The following is a 15,368-nucleotide window of genomic DNA, read 5'->3' as shown; positions in this document are numbered from 1 at the left end:
GCGCTCAATCTGATGCTGAGTTTGCGTGTGGACGATAGGCCAAACCGCTTAGAAAAAGCTGTGGTTTTGAAAATTCCCGTGTTCGTGTGGACAGGGCCTTAAACAAACACACCCATAGCTGCGGGAATATATTTTATCGGGAGGATTTTAAACAGAATCCTAATATTAAACAGCCCAAACAACACTTACAGATGAACATACACATGAATGAGGACCGAGTTATTCGAGAACACACACTTCATATTTCACTACATGGTGGCAGCACGATTATGATTATGATTATGATACTCAAATGCAGTTCACAAAGAAAGCTAAAACGTTTAAAGCAAAAATGCAAGACGCGGGCAGTGGAAAATGGGGGAAAAACGCAAGGTCTCGAGACGTGTTTTTTTAGAAGTTGAATTTTAACTTGAGCGCCGCATTTTTAGGACACTTTTGTCGAAAGACACGAAACACGAGCGCAGTGATTAAACCCACCCATCTAGCGCATTCATATTGAAAAAAACAACAGAAAATTAGCACATTTAAATGGAAAAATGCTTTCTGTCTGGACGGCTCCTAATGCCGATGAATGCTTTAATCAAGACCTCTAAATTTAGTTTCCACCGATGTCTGCGTGAACATGCAAAAGTGTCACACGAGTCTGGAGACATGCTGGTCCTCAACCAGCAAAGTCACGTCACTCACTCCATGTAAGATCCGCTTTTGAAATAGCCTATATTCATTTCTCAGTCAAGTCATGAAACCATATTAGACAACATAAAACACTAAAAACATTATATGAGAACTGAACTGAGCTGGGAGATGACATCAAGGTTTTCTCCAGAGCGGTTATATATGAATGAACTAAATGAATAACTTTTTTACAACAAAAATGAACAACCACTGAATTTACTTAAGCTGGACCGTGACGCTTTTTTCTTCTGGAAACAAACTTTGTTGCATTATTTTCCGGTTATCACTGTAAAACTGCTTTGAAACAATCTGTTTTGTAAAAAGTGCTATATAAATAAAGGTGACTTGACTTGTAACCTCTTACAGGACGATGACCAGACAGACGTCAGGAGTCACAGATCATCTAAAGACTGAAGAGAGAGACAGAGAGATAAACAGAATATAAACATGTCCAGCACAGGTGACAAACACAAATCACTGATTCAAATGATTGGCCAAGAACATTGTCATTTAATTCTGTCATTATTCTCTTTTGTTTCGTACAGTGATTGTTACCCAGGATCCTGCTCGTAGGAAAAGATGGAGCAGAGATCATCCTCCTGCGAGTAAGTCTTTAAATTGATAAACAAATACATGAAGAGAATGTGGTAATTATGGTCAGAAGGATAAATTCAACCTTGACACTTGATGTTGCATTAAAGGGATACTTCACCTCTGGGAAGATGAATGTGTATTTAAAATAGGTCATTTATGTAGTAGAAATGTGAAGACATTTTTTAATTTGGAGCTTTCTAGACTGAGAAAAGCCAGAAAATGTATTTTTGGCTTATGTGGATGAAAGACAACAACTCCCAGAATGCACTTGCTTCGCTGCCCTAGGAGGCCACGCCTACCGGTAAGACAGCGCAGTTGAAAACAAGGTTAGGCTACTAGTGAGTCTCCGTGACGAGTCTGCCTGGGATTTCGGGATCGCCCAAAATGTCCGGGATTCGGCTTTTGCGTTCTACAGTCGCCATTCATTATGTTTACTGTGGTGAGCAGGACGAGGCTGACGGCCGCGGGAAAACGGCGCGAGGCCGGTGGCGTCATTATTGAGACGCGCCGGTCTCGCAACGGAGGTGCGGGAATTTTCTTAGCAATGTTAAAACGCACATCAACCGATCACTTGTTTAGCGTTCATGTAAACACTACATTCAGATTCACCGATCGGAATGAATTCAGTTAGATTGAAACATGAGGTGTGCATGTAAACAATGAATGGCGACCGCAGAAAGCAAAAGCCGAATCCCGGACATTTTGAACGATCCTCGCCCGCCGGACATGTCCGGGAAAAGGAGGATGGTTACCCATACTTACTCAGCTTTCTCCACAGAACAAGAGCTGCTAGCTTAGCTTCCAAAGAAAGACGGCTGACTGTGTGTACATTCTGTGAGTGAGATCCCACCCTCTATGGGCGGACTGAAAACATGCGGAACAACGGCATCTACTGGCTGTAGTCTTTAGCCTCTGGCCAGAAAATCCTCCGATGACGCAAAATGACGATTTTTGCGTCATCGGAGGATTTTTTCCAGACAAAAAATACATAAATCTCTCCTCTCAGGGGGATATGAGGGGGGAAAGCATGGTAATTCTAAAATACTACAGGTTTTCTACTAATACAAAGCTTAATGCTAAATCCTGAAGTAACCCTTTAAGATCAATAGATTTTAGATTTTTTTACGCTTGATTTTTGAGTTCTGAAACTTACAATATATTTATATACTGACTTCTTACATGTCAAAAGATCAAGTAAAATTTGATTTCCCAATTCATGACCCCTTTAAAAGAAACTTTCATTATGGAAGTTGTTGTTATTTTTCATCATTAGTTTTTTTTAAACAAGACACAGTTTGGTGCACTTCTAAATTAGGATGTTTTTGATGTAAAAATCATTACATACGCCATACTGGATATCTAATAACATGTTGTTTTCTGTTGTGTTTCAGTGTGTGATCTGAGGATTGTTCTGGTGGGGAAGAGTATGTCAGAAAACAGTCGAGTAGGAAACATCCTGTTGGGACGAGCAGCATTTGACAGTGAAGCTCCTCCAGATGTTGTAGAGAGAGTCGGAGGAAGATTGAATGACAGACACGTGATGGTCATCAACAGTCCTCAGCTGCTCCAGAAAAACATCTCAGACCATCAGATCACACAGACAGTGAGAGAGTGTGTGTATCTTTCTAATCCAGGACCTCATGTGATCGTTCTGCTCCTCAAACATGATCAGTGTTCAGCAGAAGATCAAGAGTGTGTGGAGAAGGTGCTGGACTCTTTCTCTGAGCAGGTTTTTCAACACAGCATTGTTCTCACCACACAAGAGCCCACTGAAACCAATGACATCGTACATAAAATCATTCGAAAATGCTGCTACAGACACTTCTGTCTTCAGAGAAGCAGCTCTCCTGATGAACTTCTACAGACGTTTGACGACATTGTACAAATGAATGATGGACGGCACCTGGTTTGTGCTGAAGGTTCACAGTATTTCACAATGGAGCAACAGGCCACAGAAAGATGTGAGTGTGAACATATTTGATGTTGCTAGTGATAAATTTGTGTTTTTTACATGTTCTTCTATCAGTTTCAGAGGGAGAAAAGCTAAATCTGGTTGTGTGTGGAAGTGACGGGACATTAAACTCCTCCATATCAGAGCTGATCCTGCAGCAGACAGACAGAAGATCAGACGTGGAGCTTCATGGGCGTCTGATCCGTCTGGTGGAGCTTCCAGCTCTCATTCAGCTCTCAGAGGAGGACGTTATGCGTCAGACTCTCCGCTGTGTGTCTCTTCGTGATCCTGGAGTTCATGTTTTTCTCCTCATAGTTCCTGAAGCTCCAGTGACTGATGAAGACAAAGCAGAAATGGGGGAGATCCAGAGGATATTCGGCTCCAGAATCAACAAACACATCATGATCGTCATAATGCAGAATTCAGAGCTTCAGACAGCAGAGCTAAATGAAGAAACACAGTCTGTCATTGAGACTTTTGGAGGACGACATTTTTTTTTGGGTCCCACCACACAAGTGTCCACATTGATGGAGAACGTTGAGCAGATGGTGGAAGACAACAGAGGAGAGTTTTTCTCCACAAAAACATTGTTTGAGGCGCAGGTGAAAAAACTGCTGCAATTTGAAGAGATGAAGAAGAAAATCGACTCACTAGAGACACATTTACTGTCATTTACAGGTAGTGATCAGAACATTAGTTTGGGGCAAGAAAAATTACAAAATTATAAAAAACCTTTATGTGACATTTACAAATGTGACATTTACAAATTGTTTTTGTGTTAGGTTTTTATTTTAAAACAGGTGAAACATCCTAAAACAATTCTGATTGAACAAAAACAAGGTCAAAGGTCAAGCTTTAGTGTTCCACAGTAAATGTAGATTACTATAAACCTCAAACTGATCATTGTGGCCAATCACAAAATTACTACAATTCTCTGGAGCAGTGAGGCTGACCATTTATCTAAATAACTTGGTCTTTTAAAATACAAATCTAAAATGAAATAGTGATGTCCGGTTCCTGAACGAATTGTTCTTTTGAACCAGTTCTTTTTAGTAAAACGTTCGAAACCAGTTCACCAAATCAGACTGAATCGTTCAAAACAGTCTTGAGTCAGCGCTGATCCACAAGTCACAAGTTGAACTGAGACATGTTGTGCTGAGAGAAGTGATGAGCACGAGCAGCTGATACTGAGCATGCGCACACTACCAAACTTACATGGTACAGAACTGAGAACAGTTTCTTTCGGACACGTTCAAACTGACGAGCTGCAGATACTGAGCATGCATGATAGCACTGTCTGAACCAATTTTTTTTTTCAGCCAACTGCATGTTGTGCTGATTCATGAGCACGGGTGAACCGAGGGACTTGAGGGGGCGAATTCGACGAAATGTAAATTTGAAATAAAATAAATGAAATAAAATTGATGAAGACCAGTTTATTCACTTTATATCTTTAAGACATAAAGCATAAAGCAGTTTGCGCATCGCCTATAGGGTTCATTTGCAAAACATAAATGTAAGAAACTTATCCAAGATGATTATGACAATGATTACAATTAATTAATTAAAGTTAGGATTACAAATAACTTTATTTTAATGTATTTGTATCTGCCGGGATGATGGAATTGACGTCATTACATTGGATGGGTTTATAATAAGCAAACTACCAGTTCCCATTCAGTCAGTTACGTTCGATGTTACGTCGATACTGACGTATTGTAGTCTCACCTGGGAGCCAAGTCCCAAGATGGGCATGGCAACGCGGCACGTTCTGTGTGGCCATCACACCAAGCTGTTGCCAAACTTTCAGCCCTTGGTCAGCCCTTGCCTTTCTATGGGCTGGAGACTCATGGGAGACTCATTCACAGCTTATATGGAATGCAAGCCCCTGGCATAAACACTCATTTGTCATGATACACCAATTGTGTTAAAATGATTGCTTTAAACTTTGCATATTACATTTGACTTTGGAAATGCCCACGGAGGTATGTCTCTGAACTGTTCCACCAGGGATCTAAAATGCACATATTATGCAGTGACCTTTTAGAGGTCAACTTGATCTTGTTTAAACAAAAAGATTACAGTCAATAATATCAATAAAAACATTACTTTAACCTAATGATTTCCATCCCTGGTCCTTGAGCCCCCCAGCACTGCAGATTTTAGATGTCTACCTAATCAAACACACCTGATTGGACTCAGCTTGTTAGTAAAGACTCCAAGACCTCAGATGTGAGTGTCGGAAAGGAGAGACTTTCTTCCTCCCAATGCCTTAGTAGGCCATACTAAACTATCTACATGCTACACAAGCAGACTTCTCACAAATACAGGGTTATTAGAGATTAAATGATCACTCTGCAAGTCACATAATCAGACATTTGAAAAACTCGTTTTATGCTTTAAGACTGATGGACTTCCTCTTTTAAAGGTTCAACAGAGTGTGAAAATCTGAGGATTGTGCTGCTGGGAAAAACGGGAGTTGGGAAGAGTGCAACAGGAAACACCATCATAGGAAGAGACTCATTTAATGTGGAGCAGTCTTTTGAATCAGTTACTAAAGAGAATCAGATAGAAACATCTGAAATCAACGGCCGACACGTTACTGTGATCGACACTCCAGGACTGTTTGATACTGAACTTACTAATGAGGAGATCCAGAGAGAAATCAGCAACTGCATCTCCATGATACTGCCAGGACCACATGCGATTCTCATACTGATATCACTGGGACGATTCACTAAAGAAGAAACAGCAACAGTGAAGATCATCCAAGAGACGTTTGGTGAGAAATCTTTAATGTACACCATGGTGCTCTTCACAAGAGGAGATGATCTGAAGGACAAAACTATTGAACAGTGTTTGGGGAAACCTGAATCTGCTTTGATGAAGCTGATTGAAGCATGTGGAAACAGATTCCATGTGTTCAATAATAATCAGCCTGGAGACCGAACACAGGTGTCTGATCTACTGGAGAAGATAGACAACATGGTGAAAGCAAACGGAGGGAGTTTCTACTCGTGTAAGTTGTTCAGACAGATAGAAAGAGAAAAACAAGAACAACAGATGAAGATCGTGATGGACAGAGTCAGAGAAAGAGAAGAACTGATGGACAAACTAGAAGAAGAGAAAAAAAGAATGAAGATGATGATGGAGGAAGACAGAGAGAATCATGATGAAGACAGAAAGAGAAGAGAAGAAGAGGATAGGAAGAGGTGGGAGAGAGAAAAACAGATTTACGATGAACAGTTTCAGAGACTCAAGATTGAAATGGAGGGAATAATCAGAGAGAAAGAGAGAATAGGAAGAGAGAGACAAGGACAACTAGAGGATTTAGAGAAGAGACTGAAAGATGAAATAAATGTGAGAGAAGACCAACAAAAGACTTTTGAAGAGAAACTGAAACTCCTTGGAGAACAGCATGAAAATGAACTGAAGAGAAGAAGAGTGGAGTGGAGAGAGCAATATGAACGAGCGAAAGAAAAGATCATGAAGATGATCTGCTCTGAAACTGATCATTCACTACAGGTGAGTGTTCAGAGAATCTTGGAGTCAGTAATATTCTGATAAACTGAAATAATCATTGCAATGCTGACAGTCATAATGAACTGAATATCTGTTATGATTGAGTACAAAAGAAAAGGCTTTGATTATTTTTATAGATATGTCATGTAACATGGAAACAGTATATCGACACTCCAGGAATGCGCATGCGTCGCGTCTGAACGCGTTGTTGTCTTTGGAGCTCTATCGATTTGATTTATAATTCTTGATTTTTCCCTTTAAACTCACTTACAACGAACATTTTCTACTTTTCCTCACTGAGAAGCACTACTGCTCAAACCTCATAGTTACAACGCGCCTCAAGCCTATTAGTGATCCAACGCTGCATACTCTTATAGGTTACGTCCGTGGATCACGGCTGAACGCGTCTTCTCCACACTCAACAAACATGGCAAATATATCAGATGTAAGTAGTCTACCTGCTGGTGCAGGTGAGGATACATTTGAGCTGCACGCGTTGCAGTCTGAGCTGGAAGCTGTTGAGAAACAGATCCACGACCTTTTAGTGAGACAAGCCGAGCTGATAGACCGGCGGTTAGCTCTTGAAACATCACGCGCCGATGCACACAAATCAGTGATTAACGTTACTAACCCGCTGACTCCAACCTCATCTACTCCGTGCGTTACTCAGCATCGGTCCCAAGCCCGAGCGCCGAGGTCGCGATCAGCCATGGTCTCGTTCACTCCGGCTCCAACACGCCACCACGAAGCCTGGATGGTTCCGCAGCGGAAGACGCGAGTCAGGTCTAGACCAAGACTCTCTCCGCCCCTCCCGGTTTTCGAGTTATCCACACAAAACCGCTTCTCCCCACTTCGCGAAACCGAACGCGATGCTGTGATCATCGGCGATTCCATCGTTCGGCACGTACACGCTACGTTAGGTAAAAGTAAGGTGCTTAGTCACTGCTTTCCTGGTGCTCGTGTTTCTGAAATTGCTGCTCGCGTACCCGAGATTCTGAACGATGACGAGCGCGTCGGAACTGTGGTCTTGCACGCGGGAGGGGCCGACATCAGGCTGCGCCAGACAGAGGTTCTAAAGAAAGACTTCAGGAATCTGATCGATACGGTACGCAGCACATCGCCTGAAACAACGATCATAGTGTCAGGACCGCTTCCCACGTACCGACTAGGACATGAAAAGTTTAGTAGACTATTCGCGCTAAATGAATGGTTAATGTCATGGTGCAATGAGCAGAAACTGCTCTTTGTAAATAATTGGAATCTGTTTTGGGAGCATCCTAGGCTTTTCCGTGCCAATGGCTTACACCCAAGCAGATTCGGAGTGGATCTTCTGTCGGATAACATCTCCAAAATGTTAAATACCATTAAATGACTAGTAACCAAAAGTCCAAATCATAGTTTCTCCTGCACCAATTTAAATGATATAAATACTAGTGTAGTACATTGCATAGAAACTGTGTCTATTCCTCGTTTAGTGAGATCAAATAATAATTCTACTGCAGGATCTAGGAAAAATCTAATTGTTATTAAAACAGAAAATGTTGCTATTAGTAAACAAAAACAATTTTTAAAGCTAGGTCTTCTAAACATTAGATCACTCACACCTAAGTCAGTTATTGTAAATGAAATAGTCACAGATAATAGCTTCGATGTACTTTGCCTTACTGAAACTTGGCTTAAACCTAATGATTATTTTGGTCTAAATGAGTCTACTCCAGCAGGATACTCCTATAAGCACGAACCCCATCTGATTGGTCGTGGCGGCGGTGTTGCAGCGGTCTATAGAGATATTCTCAATGTTACTCAGAAAACGGGTTATAAGTTTATTTCGTTTGAAGTACTTGTACTAAATGTTACGCTCTTAGATGTTAGAAAAAAATCCATATTATCTCTAGCCTTGGCTACCGTATATAGACCGCCTGGGCCATACGCTGATTTCCTAAAAGAGTTTGCAGATTTTCTCTCAGATCTATTGGTCAATGTAGATAAAGCATTAATTGTTGGAGATTTTAACATACACGTAGATAATTCAAATGATGCGTTAGGAGCTGCGTTTACAGATTTATTAAATTCCTTTGGGGTCAAGCAAAACGTCACCGGACCAACTCATCGTCTTAATCACACACTCGATTTAATTATATCATATGGAACCGATCCAACCGATATAGATATCATTCCACAAAGTGATGATGTCACTGACCATTACTTGGTAACTTGCATATTACGTACTGCTGTAATATGTCATGCGGCGCCGCGTTATCGACCAGGCAGAACAATCCTTCCATCCACCATAGATAATTTCTCAAATTGCTTATCTAATCTGTCTCAGCTGCTGCCTGAACCCAAACAAACAGATGAACTAGAAGAACTAACCAGCACTATGAGCACCATTCTCTCTAGAACATTGGATGTTGTTGCACCCATTAAATTAAAAAAAGTCAGAGAGAAAATTAAAGCACCATGGTACAATAATACTACGCATGTTCTAAAGAGAGAAACCCGTAATTTAGAGCGTAAATGGAAACAAACTAATTTAGAGGTCTTTAGAATCGCGTGGAAAGACAGTATGTCACGTTATAAAAAGGCCCTAAAAGCGGCCAGGGCTGAGCACCTCCGTAAACTAATAGAAAACAACCAAAACAATCCTAGGTTTTTATTTAACACCGTGGCTAGACTAACAAATAAACAGACATCACCCGAACAAAATATCCCGTTACAGTTTAGTAGTAATGATTTCATGAACTTCTTCACTGAGAAAATAGAAAACATCAGAACCACAATTGTAAACGTTCAATCCTCAATCGCGCCTTATAATTCAGCCTCAATTATCCCCCCGCAAGAACAATTACAGTGCTTTACAACTATAGAACAAAAAGAGTTAAATAAACTTATCACTTCATCTAAAACAACAACATGTTTATTAGATCCTATACCAACTAAACTACTGAAGGAAGTGTTACCTGTAGTGGAAGAGCCTCTCCTCAATATTATTAACTCGTCTTTATCTTTAGGTCATGTTCCAAGAACATTTAAACTGGCAGTTATAAAACCTCTCATTAAGAAACCACAATTAGATCATAATAATCTAGCAAATTATAGACCCATTTCAAATCTACCTTTTATGTCTAAAATACTAGAAAAAGTTGTGTTCGCTCAACTGGGCTCTTTCTTGCAAGAAAATGATATCTATGAAAAGTTTCAGTCAGGATTCAGGCCGCATCATAGCACTGAAACTGCGCTCGTTAAAATCACAAATGATTTACTTTTAGCTTCTGACCAAGGCTGTATCTTAGTGCTGCGTTCGATACAATAGTTCACACAATACTCTTAGATCGACTACAAAATTATACTGGTGTTCAAGGACAAGCATTAAGCTGGTTTAGATCATACTTATCTGACCGCTACCATTTTGTCTATTTAAATGGAGAAAAATCGATCATAACTCCAGTAAACTATGGAGTGCCGCAGGGATCTGTGTTAGGCCCTCTATTATTCTCAATATATATGATGCCACTTGGAAATATTATAAGGAAACATGGAATTAGTTTCCATTGTTATGCTGATGACACTCAAATCTATATTTCATCACGGCCAGATAAAAACGCTAAATTATCCAAATTGACAGAGTGTGTTAAAGATATAAAAGATTGGATGACGCGTAATTTTCTTTTATTAAATCCAGACAAGACAGAGGTAATACTTATCGGTTCAAAAAAACGCCCACAGAACCTCTCACAATACAACTTTGACATCGTAGGATGTCCTGTTACTTTATTCTCTACAGTAAAAGACCTGGGTGTTATACTCGATTGTAACCTGTCTTTTGAAAATCATATTTCGTATGTTACAAAAACAGCCTTTTTCCACCTTAGAAACATTGCTAAGCTACGTAATATGCTATCAGTTTCTGATGCAGAAAAGTTAGTTCATGCATTCATGACCTCGAGACTAGATTACTGTAATGCTTTATTAGCTGGTTGTCCTGCATCCTCAATAAACAAGCTACAGTTAGTACAAAATGCAGCTGCTAGAGTTCTTACTAGATCAAGAAAATATGATCATATAACACCGATTTTATCATCACTACATTGGCTACCTATAAAGTTCCGTATTAATTATAAGGTATTGCTACTGACTTATAAAGCCCTAAACGGCTTAGCTCCAGTCTATTTAACGGATCTTCTATCGCCCTATAATCCATCGCGCTCTTTAAGATCAATAAATTCGAGGCTTTTGGTCATACCTAGGATATCCAGATCAACCAAAGGAGGGAGAGCATTTTCACATTTGGCTCCGAAACTCTGGAATAGTCTTCCTGATACTGTTCGTTGCTCGGACTCGCTCTCCCAGTTTAAAACTAGATTAAAGACGCATCTTTTCGGCCAGGCATTCATATAATATTGTTAATCTTACAGTTCAAACTACAATCCGGCCTCTAGTTCATAAATGCCAGAGGAGAACTGGCCCCAGACTGAGCCTGGGTTCTCCCAAGGTTTTTTTTTTTTTTTCTCCATTAGGTCACCTGATAAGTTTTAGGACACCATTAGGTCACTTGATGGAGTTTTTTTCGGTTCCTTGCCACTGTTGCCTTTGGCTTGCTCAGTTGGGGATATTTTGGGGATATTTAATTTTATTCTATCAATCAATAAATTCCACTAGAAACAAACTTTGTTGTATTATTTTATTTTAATTTAATACTGTGAAGCTGCTTTGATACAATCTGTATTGTGAAAAGCGCTATACCAATATACTTGATTTGATTTGATTTGATATATTATTGCTTTTAATAATAACAATAGTTGAATGAAATTATTTGTTTTAGTTTACTGTATTGTTGTCTGTTAAACAGGGAGAAAACAAAGGCAATGGAACAGCAGGAGTCAGAGCAGTAGAGAATCTATTTCATAGACTTCATCTTCACAGACGCCACAATAAACTGAAAGCAGCAGATGTTCTTCGGATAACTAAACATTCATTACAGTCCCATGAGTCTTGTGCTGAAGAGGAGCTGATTCAAACTTTCATACAAAAACTACTGATGATGAACTACAGAGCAAGATACATTCATGCTAAAGAGACCAGTGACTCATTTGAAGATGAGAGTGATATTTTTAAAGATTTATCTTTATCAAACCAAGGAATGAGTCAACCTGAGCGAATTCACCCGATGGATGTTCAGATGGCCGTATTTCACTGTGCTGATGGTCTCCTGAAGCAGCTGATGGTCACTAAACTTTCCCAGTGTCAGTATGCTCTGCCTCTGCTTGTTCCTGATCCATTCACACAACATATTGAGTTTCCTCTCTGGACATTCAGACAAATCAACAAGAGCTGGAAGATGAGAAACACCAACAATGAAACCATCAGTCAAACCTTCCCTATCTACAAAGCAGAAACTCCAATGGTGTTTTTCTTCAGGTTTGGCTCTGTCTCTTCATCCAAGTCTGAGCTGATGAACAGTCTGATCAATGAGAAACACAACACGTTCTTCCACAGGAACTGCCCAGGCAGCAGCAGATCCAGAGTCCTGATGGATGGAGTGGTGGAGATCGCCTGGTTCTGCCCCTCTGGGAAAAACATGGATAAATTCACTGACTGTGTTGCGTTCTGTAATCTACACGGTGATGCAGGACACAATGATAAACAGCTGCAGATCATCTCTGAAATGGCCTCAGTCAATGTTGTTATTCTGCCAAAACTTCAGAGGAATGACAGAAGCATGACAGAAGTTCAAAAACTCTACAATGACTCAAAGCCTCTTATTTGTCTTTTTACTGAGGATGTTTCAACTCTACCTGAGATGCAGAAAGGGAAATACAACATTGGTTTGAAAGACAGAAATCAGTCAGATGTATCTGAAGAACTCAGAAGAGCGATAAATGATTGTCTCTCAGATTCATCTTCCACTTTCAGACTTGAAGATATAGCCAAACATTCAGACACCAGAGTAGATGAGGAAGATGATGATGACTGCAGGAGAGGAAGAGATGCTGCACAGCAGATGATGAGTTTACTGAAGAAGAAAGATTTGATAAAAAATAAAGAATCAATTCTGCCCTGTCAGGGGAAATTGTGGCATCAATGGTGTCAGAAGAACAGAGAACTACATAAAATTCAAGGCGAAGAACAAGGAAATGAAAAGGAAACAAATAAAAAGAAAACAGAAATGAATAAAATCCGTGAACAGCAGAATAAATCTGACATCAGTGAGATTATAAAGTTCTTTATTACAGAAATTAACTCAAATGCTGAACATGAGAAGATGTTTTTCCTCAAATGGCTCACAATCCTCCTGGATGAACAAACTTCAGGTGGCCTCAAGTCTAATGAAAAATTGTCAACTGTAAAACTGAAAGAGAAACCTGATAAATATGGACAACCCCACCCTAAACCAAAGAAACATGTCAAACTATCTGAGGATCTTCAAGATGCAGGCTTTGGTTTGGAGGACATCATGAGGGAGATCGGTCAGATCTTTGAATCATGTTCATCTGTGAAGAAGCAAAAGAAAGGCCTGCAGTTTGACTTCTCTTCTCTCCCGAGTCTTGCCGCAGAGATGATGATCTCTGGATTTCCACTGGAGCTGATGGATGGAGATGCTGCTCATGTTCCTGTGATCTGGATCTCTGCTGTTCTAGAAGAACTCATCCAGAAACTGGGACACCAGAGAGTCTTTGTGGTGTCAGTTTTAGGGCTTCAGAGCTCTGGGAAATCCACCATGCTGAACGCCATGTTTGGGCTCCAGTTTGCCGTCAGTGCTGGCAGGTGCACCAGAGGAGCTTTCATGCAGCTGGTCAGAGTCTCAGAGGAGATGAAACCACAGATGAACTTTGACTATATTCTGGTCGTTGATACTGAGGGTCTACAACTGGCTGGAAGTTCAACAAGACATCATGATAATGAATTGGCCACATTTGTTGTTGGTCTTGGAAATCTGACATTGATCAATATCTTTGGAGAAAACCCAACTGAATTGCAGGAGATTCTTCAGATTGTTTTTAAGGCCTTCATGAGGATGAAGAAGGTCAGACTGAATCCCAGCTGTGTGTTTGTGCATCAGAACTTTTCTTATGTCACAACTGCAGAGAAAAACATGGAGGGAAAGAAACGACTGCAGGAGAAACTGGATGATATGACAAAACTTGCTGCTAAAGATGAAGTCAGTGATGCAGAATGTTTCAGTGATGTTGCTGGATTTGATGTTCAGTATGATGTGAAGTATTTTTCTCAGCTCTGGGAGGGAAACCCACCCATGGCACCACCAAACCCAAACTACTGTGACAACATTCAGGAACTAAAGAAAACTATTACAACTTTTGCCTCAAAGTCACATGGAATGATGCTGATAGAGTTAAAAGATTATATTAAACATTTCTGGGAGTACTTACTGAAGGAACGATTCGTTCCCAGCCAACATGGAATGTTGTCATAACTTTGGCTAATGTTCTGCAAGGTTCTCTCAAAGTTATGAATAAACATTCTTCCGGTAACGTTAATAATATGTTTTTAAAATATGATTTTTTTTAATGTCTTCATAATGTTGATAGAAAACATTCTTAGAACATTCATAAACATCCTTCAAACATTAGATTGATAACTAACTTTAAATGATCTCATATGTAAGATTGTGTTTTGTGTGTTTGCCGTTTAAACAAACAAACAAACAAACAAACAAAAAACACTTGAAATTTGGGAAAGTTTTGTTGATTGCCCCATAATTGTTGTTTCTAACATTTCTCTTGGATTTATGTAAAGGTTATGCAAGTGTTATAATTAAACACTTTCAAAGCAATGTTCATGAATTTAAATATTCTCATTCATATTTTATGAATGTTCTCGTAATGTTGGCAGTAAACATTCTTAGAACAACATTCTTCGTATGTCCTTTAAAATATTGAGGATCTTTGGCTAAAAAAATGGCTGCATGTTACAAAACAAAATCCCTTGTGTCACATTAACCCTCTAGGGTCTGAGGTGTTCTGACATGCCCTGACATTTGTGCTTATTCCTGGTACTTGTAACATTTTCATGTCTAAAGTCTGATTAAACTCTATTCAGCACAAAATATGTATGTAAGCATGTATGTAAAAGTTTGTAGTTTTGAGAAAATTATGTTTATGCATGGTAAGTGAAGTTACTGAAACAAGGAAGCTATCAATAGCCGCGTTTCCACTGTCGGGCCAGGGCTGGGCCAGGGCTTTAAACGGGCCGTGCCGGGCTAATAGCCTCGGGCCAATAGCACCGGGCATGCGTTTCCACTGTCGGGCCAGAAGCTCCACAGCGCTTCACTAAAACACGCCCGTAACACGCCTCTCTGGGACAACGTCACACTAACCCATCATTTCACCAACAAATGGAAGTTTTATCAGAAAACTAATCAGATATCACTGGAAACAGCGTTGAAAACAAACACGATAAAAGCGGCCGTTTGCTAGCTTTTTTTTGTTTGTTTGTTTAGCAGCTACTTGAATATTTAAAACCCAAGCATCGATGTTTTACCACAGGTTTACAATAAAAAGTGATACATTGATCATAATGAATTAATTTATGTAAAAATTGCACATTAGTCACTCAGAAATAAATTACCGTTAGGTCTATTTCACAAAAGAAAGAGGACACACTTACT

The 15,368-nt window shown here is 39.8% G+C and overlaps 1 protein-coding gene across 1 annotated transcript; it reads left to right on the top strand.

Annotated features, from left to right (window-relative positions):
• Window positions 1–1,222: 1,222 nt before the first annotated feature.
• On the top strand, window positions 1,223–14,797 carry LOC311305528 (interferon-induced very large GTPase 1-like). The gene is made up of 5 exons (XM_084433300.1): window positions 1,223–1,280; window positions 2,661–3,230; window positions 3,296–3,898; window positions 5,649–6,745; window positions 11,592–14,797. Coding segments are annotated over exons 1-5 (4,854 nt in total). The 5' UTR covers window positions 1,223–1,279; the 3' UTR covers window positions 14,175–14,797.
• The last annotated feature ends 571 nt before the right edge of the window (window positions 14,798–15,368 follow it).

The sequence above is a fragment of the Rutilus rutilus genome (genome assembly GCF_951802725.1).
Source record: "Rutilus rutilus genome assembly, chromosome: 1".
In the NCBI taxonomy this organism is placed as follows: Eukaryota; Metazoa; Chordata; class Actinopteri; order Cypriniformes; family Leuciscidae; genus Rutilus; species Rutilus rutilus.
This window is presented reverse-complemented; position numbering and strand designations above follow the sequence as displayed.